Source organism: Daphnia magna, unplaced genomic scaffold, assembly GCF_020631705.1.
Source record: "Daphnia magna isolate NIES unplaced genomic scaffold, ASM2063170v1.1 Dm_contigs363, whole genome shotgun sequence".
NCBI lineage: Eukaryota > Metazoa > Arthropoda > Branchiopoda > Diplostraca > Daphniidae > Daphnia > Daphnia magna.
This window is the reverse complement of record NW_025533270.1, coordinates 11,650-23,821: the sequence shown is the minus strand read 5'-3', so window position 1 is coordinate 23,821 and position 12,172 is coordinate 11,650. Positions and strand designations below refer to the sequence as shown.

General features: G+C 41.0%; 2 protein-coding genes across 2 annotated transcripts; both read right to left on the bottom strand.

Moving 5' to 3' along the window:
* Positions 1-5,835: 5,835 nt before the first annotated feature.
* On the bottom strand, positions 5,836-6,437 carry LOC123468520. Its single transcript, XM_045167880.1, has one exon. It carries the CDS (start codon positions 6,385-6,387, stop codon positions 5,875-5,877), a length of 513 nt encoding a protein of 170 aa, XP_045023815.1. The 5' UTR covers positions 6,388-6,437; the 3' UTR covers positions 5,836-5,874.
* A 21-nt stretch (positions 6,438-6,458) lies between these two features.
* LOC123468522 lies at positions 6,459-11,835 on the bottom strand. The gene is made up of 2 exons (XM_045167882.1): positions 7,762-11,835; positions 6,459-7,687 (listed from the first exon to the last, which is right to left on the bottom strand). Exons 1-2 carry the CDS (start codon positions 11,588-11,590, stop codon positions 6,459-6,461), a joined length of 5,058 nt encoding a protein of 1,685 aa, XP_045023817.1. The 5' UTR covers positions 11,591-11,835.
* Between the last annotated feature and the right edge of the window lie 337 nt (positions 11,836-12,172).

Genomic DNA, 12,172 nt, shown 5'->3' with positions numbered 1-12,172 from the left:
AGTATATTAGATGCAGTATACATATAGAATTAAAAACTCATGGTATAACATTGTATTCCCATTGAATACAAGTATATTCCATGCAGTTTACATTTAGAAGTAAAAACTCATGGTATAACAGTGTATGCACATTGAATACAAGTATATTTGATGCTGTTTACGTATAGAAGTAAAAACTCATGGTATAACAGTGTATTCACATTGAATACAAGTATATTTGATGCAGTATACATATAGAAGTAAAAACTCATGGTATAACAGTGTATTCACATTGAATGCAAGTATATTCCATGCAGTTTACATATAGAAGTAAAAACTCATGGTATAACAGTGTATTTACATTGAATACAAGTATATTTGTTGCTGTTTACATTTAGAAGTAAAAACTCATGGTATAACAGTGTATTCACATTGAATGCAAGTATATTCCATGCAGTTTACATATAGAATTAAAAACTCATGGTATAACATTGTATTCCCATTGAATACAAGTATATTCCATGCAGTTTACATTTAGAAGTAAAAACTCATGGTATAACAGTGTATTCACAATAAATACAATTATATTCCATGCAGTTTACGTATAGAAGTAAAAACTCATGGTATAACAGTGTATTCACATTGAATACAAGTATATTTGATGCTGTTTACATATAGAAGTAAAAACTCATGGTATAACAGTGTATTCACATTGAATTCAAGTATATTCCATGCAGTTTACATATAAAGAAGTAAAAACTCGTGGTATAACAGTGTATTCACATTGAATACAAGTATATTCCATGCAGTTTACATATAGAAGTAAAAACTCATGGTATAACAGTGTATTCACATTGAATACAAGTATATTCCATGCAGTTTACATATAGAAGTAAAAACTCATGGTATAACAGTGTATTCAAATTGAATGCAAGTATATTCCATGCAGTTTACATATAGAAGTAAAAACTCATGGTATAACAGTGTATTTACATTGAATACAAGTATATTTGTTTCTGTTTACATATAGAAGTAAATACTCATGGTATAACAGTGTATTCACATTGAATACAAGTATATTCCATGCAGTTTACGTATAGAAGTAAAAACTCGTGGTATAACAGTGTATTCACATTGAATACAAGTATATTCCATGCAGTTTACGTATAGAAGTAAAAACTCATGCTATAACAGTGTATTCACATTGAATACAAGTATATTTGATGCTGTTTACATATAGAAGTAAAAACTCATGGTATAACAGTGTATTCACATTGAATACAAGTATATTTGATGTTGTTTTCATATAGAAGTAAAAACTCATGGTATAACAGTGTATTCACATTGAATACAAGTATATTCCATGCAGTTTGTATATAAAGAAGTAAAAACTCGTGGTATAACAGTATATTCACATTGAATACAAGTATATTCCATGCAGTTTACATATAGAAGTAAAAACTCATGGTATAACAGTGTATTCACATTGAATACAAGTATATTCCATGCAGTTTACATATAGAAGTAAAAACTCATGGTATAACAGTGTATTCTCATTGAATACAAGTATTTTCCATGCAGTTTACGTATAGAAGTAAAAACTTATGGTATAACAGTGTATTCACATTAAATACAAGTATATTTGATGCTGTTTACATATAGAAGTAAAAACTCATGGTATAACAGTGTATTCACATTGAATAAAAGTATATTCCATGCAGTTTACGTATAGAAGTAAAAACTCATGGTATAACAGTGTATTCACATTGAATACAAGTATATCTGATGCTGTTTACATATAGAAGAAAAAACTCATGGTATAACAGTGTATTCACATTGAATACAAGTATATTTGATGCTGTTTACATATAGAAGTAAAAACTCATGGTATAACAGTGTATTCACATTGAATACAAGTATATTTGATGCTGTTTACATAGAGAAGTAAAAACTCATGGTATAACAGTGTATTCACATTGAATACAAGTATATTTGATGCAGTATACATATAGAAGTAAAAACTCATGGTATAACATTGTATTCCCATTGAATACAAGTATATTCCATGCAGTTTACATTTAGAAGTAAAAACTCATGGTATAACAGTGTATTCACAATGAATACAATTATATTCCATGCAGTTTACGTATAGAAGTAAAAACTCATGGTATAACAGTGTATTCACATTGAATACAAGTATATTTGATGCTGTTTACGTATAGAAGTAAAAACTCATGGTATAACAGTGTATTCACATTGAATACAAGTATATTTGATGCAGTATACATATAGAAGTAAAAACTCATGGTATAACAGTGTATTCACATTGAATACAAGTATATTCCAAGCAGTTTACGCATAGAAGTAAAAACTCATGGTATAACAGTGTATTCACATTGAATACAAGTATATTCCAAGCATTTTCGTATAGAAGTAAATCTCAGGGTATAACAGTGTATTCACATTGAATACATTATATTTGATGCTGTTTACATATAGAAGTAAAAACTCACGGTATAACAGTGTATTCACATTGAATACAAGTATATTTGATGCAGTATACGTATAGAAGTAAAAATTCATGGTATAACAGTGTATTCACATTGAATAAAAGTATTTTCCATGCAGTTTACGTATAGAAGTAAAAACTCATGGTATAACAGTGTATTCACATTGAATACAAGTATATTCCATGCAGTTGACGTATAGAAGTAAAAACTCATGGTATAACAGTGTATTCACATTGAATACAAGTATATTTGATGCTGTTTACATATAGAAGTAAAAACTCATGGTATAACAGTGTATTCACATTGAATACAAGTATATTTGATGCCGTTTACATATAGAAGTAAAAACTCATGGTATAACAGTGTATTCACATTGAATACAAGTATATTCCATGCAGTTTACATATAGAAGTAAAAACTCACGGTATAACAGTGTATTCACATTGAATACAAGTATATTTGATGCAGTTTACATATAGAAGTAAAAACTCATGGTGTAACAGTGTATTCACATTGAATACAAGTATATTCCATGCAGTTTACGCATAGAAGTAAAAACTCGTGGTATAACAGTGTATTCACATTGAATACAAGTATATGTGATGTTGTTTACATATAGATGTAAAAACTCATGGTATAACAGTGTATTCACATTGAATACAAGTATATTTGATGCTGTTTACATATAGAAGTAAAAACTCGTGGTATAACAGTGTATTCACATTTAATACAAGTATATTTTATGCTGTTTACTTATAGAAGTAAAAACTCATGGTATAACAGTGTATTCACATTGCATTCAAGTATAGTCCATGCAGTTTACGTATAGAAGTAAAAACTCGTGGTATAACAGTGTATTCACATTGAATACAAGTATATTCCATGCAGTTTACGTATAGAAGTAAAAACTCATGGTATAACAGTGTATTCACATTGAATACAAGTATATTTGATGCTGTTTACATATAGAAGTAAAAACTCATGGTATAACAGTGTATTCACATTGAATACAAGTATATTTGATGCTGTTTACATATAGAAGTAAAAACTCATGGTATAACAGTGTATTCACATTGAATACAAGTATATTTGATGCAGTATACGTATAGAAGTAAAAATTCAAGGTATAACAGTGTATTCACATTGAATAAAAGTATATTCCATGCAGTTTACATATAGAAGTAAAAACTCATGGTATAACCACGGTCTACCAGGAGAGGTACCCAAACGCCGTATCCCTTTCGTCAGCCAGAATAATCAAGGGACTTAGAAGCTTCCACAAAATGCCGCTTGGAAGGCGGGCGTAGCTTGGTCCCAAGCTGTGTGTAAAGCGTCTGTCATTGCGTGGTGTTCTGTGGTTCTGTCTTACAGATCTTGTTGTGCGTTTTGAATTTTTAACTGATTTCACACCTTTAATGCCTTTAATTTAAATTTTCTTGTATTTCAAAATGGTAAAGTGCTTTGTGACGGGTTGCTCTATAGGATTTCTCAGATGTAAAGAAAAAATTACAAAATTTCGTGCTCCCAGAGACGAAAAACAATTTATTCTATGGCAGAAAGCTATTCCAAGAAGTGACAGAAAGCTGACCAAACAGGACTATGTGTGTGCAAAGCACTTTAAAGATAAAGATTTAACCAAAGAGAGAACCATTCTCAATGAGGTATTTCCTCTGAAGATTTGGAAGTTGGCAGCTGAAGCCATTCCTACGCTAAATCTATGTAATTGCAGTATGTCTATAATTTTGTATCTTAAATAATCATTCATCTGTTTCACTTTTTTAGGGGGTGACAACGATAAAGTAAAAAGAAAATGAAGAAGAATAGTAAACGGAATGTTGATCCTGAAAAGTGGCAAAATGAGCTTGATTTTCCCAACAGTCCTGAGCCCATTAAAGAGCCAGACAGTCAAGAAACTCTGGAATCGAACATCACACCTGAGTTTGCAGCTGATGTTGAGATGCTGGATCCTCTAGAATATGTTGATGAGCCCGTCGTAGAAGCAGTCAACAACCTTATTTGTGATCCCACAAGAGCAAAGCTTCCCGAACATTGGAAATGGTGTCTTACTGATGAAGATCTACAACAGGATGATCCCGTAGCTTACAGCAAGATAACTGCTGTTAGATTTGGCGTTTGTAACGACTTCACATTTCCCATCAAAATGATTACAGTTGTAGGTGGTGAAGTGTTTTACACTGTCAAGGGGGTTCTAGTCACACCACCTAATTTCCTGCCAAAATCATTCAGCACAGTAGAAGAACTCACTGACTTGTTGGCTCGCTTTGACTCAACCAATATTTGTGGTGGTTTCAAATTGGTTTGAAAGGGAGCACTAACACCCAGCATGAAAAAAGAGACAGTCAAGCAGTTTGGTGAACGGAGATCGAAATTCTGCTCTCGACTTCTCCAGAAAGGCTCCACTTGCTATAGATGCGAACACCTGAATAAGTTAGTGGCTGGTAAATCACCGACCCCAAGTCCAATGGAGAGACTTCTTGACCGAAGCCAGAAATCAACTTACAAAAATCGTCTGTTAAAGTGGCAGTTACAACGTAAAGGAAAACTGATTAAGGTAGCAAATATAAGTTATTTACTTGTAAGACCTTTTTTAATCGCATCTTGTTTTGTTTTTTCAGGAATTAAGACAAGAAATCAAGGATTTAAGAAAAGACATGTCACGTGCGTGCGAGAGTGCCCTTCAAGATAAACTGTCTAGCCTCAATCCCAAGGTATTTAATCATTTCAATGAGACAGGCGATGAAACTGAATGTGGTTACTGTAACTGTTATGTAAGAGTTGTCTAAATTCCTACCCTACTTGTATTAATACCTCCCATTGACTTACACGACTACAGTTTTCCACCAAGAAGAATAACCAACGATGTGTGATCAGAACTTTCTCGAGTATTCTTACTAATTTTTAACAATTAATTGACATTAGTATCACAATTTTCTTTCCACTGTGGTATTTATCTTTTTCCCCATTTTTTTTTTATGGCCTGATTATTCATACAAAGAATTGAATCTCATTTATGTCTTTTGTTTACAATATTCTAATCTGTCTTATTTTTATCCATAGGAAGTTATGGTGATTAAGGCTATATTTAGAAAGGCTGAGCAAAAGAACTCAAGATGTATGCGGTATGATCCTGAATGTAAAATACGCCCACTCTACTGGGGAAGGTAATAATGACCAACACGTGTTGAAGAGGCAGAATTTCCAGGTTTTATTTCTTGAGAAAAGACACTCACGAAAATTACACACTTTCGACTTTCAATCCTTTTTCGACCCTCAATGCCCCTCCGCCGTCGTCTGCTTCTCTTCTCTTGCCCCCTATCGCCTCCTGGTGACGGTTCACCACAGTCCGGGCCGGCCGACGATGGAATTACTCGCGAGAACCTGAAATGAAGCAAAGTTTGACAACCGGGTGGGTTAGTTCAGAACGTTCAGTTTTTACGGTTGCCGCGCGGACAATTCCGTCGCTTCCGGGCAACACTTTCGTAACGCTCCCTATCAACCAATCGCCCCTTCTGCTATTCTCGTCCATAATCATGACGACGTCACCAACTCTGATCGGACGGACAGTTCTTTCCCATTTTTTCCGCTCGATGAGAGTCGGAAGGTATTCTTTCATCCAGCGTCTCCAATACTGGTCCACAATGAACTGGGCCTGCTTCCACTTCCGCCGCGTGAGGCCATCGAATGCTTCTTCAGTATCAGGCGCTCGGTGAGGATGGGGGGTAACGAGAATAAAGTGATACGGAGTGAGCGGCTCTGGCTCTGACGGATCAGTTTGAACGTTGGTCAAAGGCCGTGAGTTCAGAAGTGAGGCTACTTCTGCGAAAACCGTGCGAAGGACTTCGTCGGTTACCGAGCGGTTTTCCAAAACGGCGCGCATGGCTCTCTTGCTGGAGCCAATCAGGCGCTCCCAAATACCACCAAAATGCGGCGCATACGGTGGGGAGAATTTCAAGTGATGCCGCGGTCGATGAATTCTGCTGCCACCCGCGTCGAATTGAGATTTTCGATCCCTTGCCTGAGCTCCTTTTCTCCTGCCGTGATATTGGTGCCGTTGTCACTGTAAATTATTCTAGGGTGACCTCGTAGGGAGATGAAACGCCGCAACGCCATGATGAAAGAATCGGCGTCCATCGTGTCCAGCACTTCTAAATGCACGGCTCGGGTGGAAAGGCACGTTATCAGCAGTCCCCACCGCTGCACTGATCGTCTTCCAATCACAACTTGAAAGGGCCCGAAACAGTCCAGTCCCACATTCGTGAAGACGCGCAAGGAGGGCACGAGACGTTCCTTTGGCAAGCTAGCCATTCGTGGTGCCTGAGACATAGCACGCAGCATCTTACATTTGGTACACTGTGCAAGTGTACGCCGGATGGCCCTGCGTCCTTGTGGGAGGTAAAACTGCTCACGAACAACACTCAACGTGTGTTCCACACCAGAATGGAGCAATTGTAAATGACGGTCGCTGATGATAAGCCTTGTAAGCGGATGATCCGGTGCAATAATTATTGGGTTACGGGTACGTGCCGGCATCACTGCGTGGCCCAATCTTCCATCGACTTTCAACAGGCCGTCGTCTGGGTCGAGGTATGGCCCGACCCGCCTCAAGACGGAGTCACGCGGGATCATTTTTCCTTTCTGAAGAGCTGCACGTTCCCGTGAGAATGCGTCTTGCTGCGACACTAGCAGACAGATGCGGAAGGCTTCGGCGATCTCGTCGGAATTCAGATCATCATTCGACGTGGAGTCGCCGCGCAGCAGCAGAGCAGCTTCTCGTTTCAGAGTGTTAAGTTGAATGCTTCGGGTGATGAGTTTAGACAAAGCGGATGACAACGGGTGGCAAGAACTTATAGCAACGTGCAGCTGTTGCACATTGACCGCCTGTATTTCTTCGTTTTCTTTAGCCTTAATGCTTTGCTGATCGAATGGCGGTGGAGTGTACGACACGTTGAAAAGAACATCTGGCCCTCGAATCCAGCGGCAATTTGGCCCAAAGTCTTTCGGAACGATTCCTCGGGTACAATCGTCGGCGGGATTGTCGCTGCTGCGAATATAGTGCCATTGATCAACCGTCGAGTGCTGTAGAATCTCATTTGTCCGTTTGTTTACAAATGATGGACGACCGGGGTGAGAGGCGCGAAGCTGATACAAAACAATTTGTGAGTCCGTATGAAACTCAACTGAGGAAAACGAAAGTCGAAGCTCCTGTTTCACGATCAACGACAGGTTGACGGCCAATACTGCCGCTTTCAACTCCAGTCGGGGGATGGTTGTCGGCTTGAGGGGGCCAGGCGACCTTTGGCCATGACGAAGCTGACATGAATTTTATCACCGAATCGTACGCGCAGGTAGGCGACCGCTCCGAAGGCGACGGGCGAAGCATCGGCAAAAATGACCAACATAAAATCGAAGCCTACGAGGGGAAAGTTGGCGGGTCGGAAGCATCGTTTTACAGAAACAAGGCGCAATTTTTCGAGGCTGGAGGTCCATTGCTTCCACTTTGACAAAATTTCGATTGACAAAGGCTGGTCCCACCCACGAACATCCGGTGTATCTTTCGCCAGTTTTTGTGTCTGTTGAAATAACAGTTTAGCGCCGGTAATGGCCGGAAGACAAATGCCGAGAGGGTCGAATGTGAGAGAAATTGCGGACAATAATTCTCGTTTTGTAGTAACCGTTGGCATTGATTTTATTCTGATGCCGTAAGAGTCCGAGTTAAGATCCCACACCATACCAAGAAGATATTCCACAGTTAGTGCGTCTTTATTCAAGTCAACGGTGTTTGAAGTTCGCTGATTTTCTGGGATGGTTGCCAAGACTTGCCGGGATGACGACGCGAAGCTTGTCAGACTAAAACCGGCGGACGCGAGAGACTGCGTTACTTGCTTTGCGAAATTTATTGCTTCGTCGTTAGTTTCGAATGAGTCGCTCAAATTGTCGGAATAAAAATTGTCTTTCAATTTTTTGGCGACCTGCGGAAATTGTACGTTTGCGTTGACTGCATGCTGTAAAGTGAATATTGCGGCAGAGGAGGAACAAACAGCTCCAAATACCAGGGTTGCGAATTGGTAGGTTGTGATTGGTGCGTTACTGCCAAATTCGCGATAGACAAATCGTTGTAAGGACTGATGTTTTTCGGCCACACCAACTCTGTGGTAAAACGCAGTGATGTCAGCGGTGAGTGCGACGAGAAACTGACGAGCGCGGAGGAGGATGCCGACTAGCGACGGGATGAACGGCGGGCCACGCAAAAGATAATGGTTAAGCGACACACCTCTGTAAAGCGCAGCGCAGTCGAAGACAACTCGAATTTTGTCGGGTTTGTTCGGGTTAACGACGTAGAAGTGAGGTAGATACCAAACCATACCTTCCGGCTTGTTTATGTCCGACCAGTTGACGGCGACCACGGTTCCTGACGATATAAGATTCTCGACAATGGTTACGTATTTTGCGGCGGTCTCGCGCATATGTGGCTCTAACATTCGGCGTTCGAGGCCACAGAAACGGGAAACTGCTTGTCCTCTGTTGTTTGGTATGACCGGTCTGTCTTGACGAAGCGGAAGTTCTATTTGGTAACCACATCCAATAAATTTTATCGATCGCTGTAAGATGCTCAACATCTGCTCGTCTTCGTTGGCCGCTGGATTTGTTTTCGCGGCTTTTGCCACGACGCCGAAGGTTTCAGTTAAATGGAAACGGTCAATTACTTCTGATAGAAAGGGTTCTTGTCGAACGAAACCTAAGTTCACGCTGCTTTTGTTGCTCGGTCCGGCGACTAGACACAACGGTATTTTGCCCACTACAGCCCAGCCAAAACACGTTTGCAAAGCGGTAGGGCCGGTTTCACCATCATTTGGGGCAGCAGTGTTTAGCGTTCGAAGAACTGGTAACATGTCCATCCCCACAAGAATTTCTACTTTGGAAGAGTCTATGGCAGGTAAGTCGATGTCGGCCAAATGTTCCCATCGTTTCTTGATGCCAGGCCAGTTAATTTTGCGTTGCGAAAGATTAATGCTGGGGACAACAAACGCTTCGCAAACGTCGAACGCTTGCGATCCGTCGATCGATTTGAGTTTGAATGCTACGATGTTCGAATCCATTAACACAGAGTTGTTAAACGAGCCGAAGCAAATGCTGGCTGAAGGACCTTTCAACTTAAGCAAATTCGCTAGCTTTCGTGATATGAGAGTAGCTTCGCTGCCTTGGTCAAGAATCGCGAAGGTTGTTTGAGCCGAATTGTTCATTTCCACTACGAGTTTGACAATAGCTAATAGGACTGGGCGGATATTGGCTGTTGGTGCCTTTACCATTAGTATAGTATGGTTTTTACCTTGGTTTCGCGATGAGGAGGGAAACTGTCGTTCGGCTCCGTGAAGCAGCGAATGATGCGGGCCCTGGCACTCCTTGCATTTCGATTCAGTTGAGTTGCATTTCCGTCCATAGTGGCCGCGGACGAGACACTTGAAGCAGTGATTGTTGGTGGCACACAGCGATGCGCGGGCATTCACCAACATTCGTTTAAACACGTTGCACATCTCTAACCTGTGGGCCGGACTTTCTTTGCAGGCCGGGCAGTCAGAAAGGGTGGTAACGTTTGATAAGGATCCTGCGAGAACGGTCGGTCCGCGGTTATTGTAGTTGCTGCTTCCGGGTGTGTAGCTGCCCAACTGACGGTTGCTATTTGAAGGCTGAACGGGGTTTTTAACAGCGTTCATTGCGTTGGATGACGATAGCTTTCCGCCACGAAGTTCTTCAGTGCTGAGCACGCGATCGATCCATTTGTCGAAATCTTTTAAGGTGGCCATTCTGTCTAAACCATAAGCATATTTTCCCCAGTCTGTTTGTAAGTTGATCGGCAATTTGGTATGAAGTAAGTTGGCGACGGTGTTGAACATCATGACGTGGCTTTCATCTACGCTTGAAACGGCGTCGCGTACTGCAGCGGCCAAATTAAAGAGTGCGTTAAAGTCCCCGTTTCTGAATGAAGGGAGCTGCTGCATATGCTGATCGTGTGCTTGTATGATAAGGTGCGGGCTTCCATATTTTTTTTCTAGCTCGGCCCAAGCTGATTGAAAAGTGTACGCACCCGTGAAAATATGAGCGACACGACGCTGGATGTCTTCCTTCAAACTTTCTTGAAGCCCCAGAAGTTTCAGCGATTCGGGCATATTTACATCTCGGATCGTTGCTCTTATACCGTGGGCGTATTTAAGCCATTTACGGGGGTCTCCATTGAATTTTGCCACGTCTAGCTTCAGCCAATGATGCGACGGGGCAAAATTAGGTTGCGTCGGTGGAGTCGAGTTAACGACAGCTGGCAGAAGCAGAAGGTTAACCAAATCATTCATCGGGACGTTGCTTGGTAAGTTGGGTGTGGACGATAATTGCGGTGATCCAATTGCACCACCACAGCTCTCGATCAAGTGATTTTCATACTGAATTTCAAGTTCCAGGTCTTCTCGTTCCCGCGCGTTTTTGAGCTCTAGATCTTTGAGTTCACGATCCTGTTTTATTTTTGCTTGCTTCAATCGAAATTCAAGATCGATTTTGCGTTGTTTTGCTGCTGTGTGAAGGTAGAAATTTACGTGATTTAAGGTGTCGTGCTGCGTGTCATTCGATCGATCGTCTTGGTTCGGCTGTGGTGGGCCGTTTGGCTGTTGCGGCTCTGGTACGATGCTCACAGCGTCGATCTCTTGATTAGGTTGGGGAATTGATACATTTTGACTGAGCTCACGGACCACGGTGTTGGAAATGTTCCATGCGCGTCGAGGGGCTGTTCTTCGTAAGGCGGCAGCGACTGCTTGAGCACATGCGGCTTGCAGATTGTTGATGCTTTCTAAGTAGGTGGCTGCTGCGTGCAGTTCACCATCGTCAAGTTGTGCGGCGGCCACGTATCGTTCGTGAATGTGAACGAGATTACTGTGCGCCAGTTCGAGAGTTGGCATGAACGCTTCGAATTCTTCTCGCGTGGCGTTGATGTTTATTAACTCTCTTGCTTGCCGCAGAAGGTTCGTGTGTCTACGCTTGGCATTTGTTCGCATGCCGAATAGGGCGGGCGGGTCAACAACGTTTTCGTCGGCCATGCTTCGATTAAGCCGTAAGCTTGCTCGAGAGTTCGATTGGGGTTCGAGCTAAGCGTGAAAGGATGGCAACCGAATCAAATGTCCAAATCCAAATAGTTCGAATGGGAAAACGATATTATTGGGACTGTTCAGAAAGTTGTTCGGTAGTAGAGTTCTGATTCAACTTGGTCCTTATTTACGGCGTCTGTAAACGAAGGTGACTTGTTATTAAGGTAATGGTAACGAAAAGTTATTTTAAATTTACGGGACACTGTATGCAGTGCAGTTCGAGACTGATGCTGCAAGAATTTTTATGGCGCAATTTTTCTCGCAAAATTGCAGTTCGACAAAGGTTTCGAATAGGTGGCGACACTGGCGACGAGATTAATATCTGGCCAGGCCACTAGGTCTACGATAAGCAAAAGTACAATTAGTTGATGGCCTAAATTATTGAAACAGCGTTATAAAATAAATACTTAAGTTGTTCGAGACAAAGACTATCAGGCATACAAGTTCGATATTGGGATTTCTTAGTCGGGCAGCTGTATAGTCAATAATGAGTGGTCAGTGCGAGAAATCTGTAAACGCAAAAGATTGGTTATT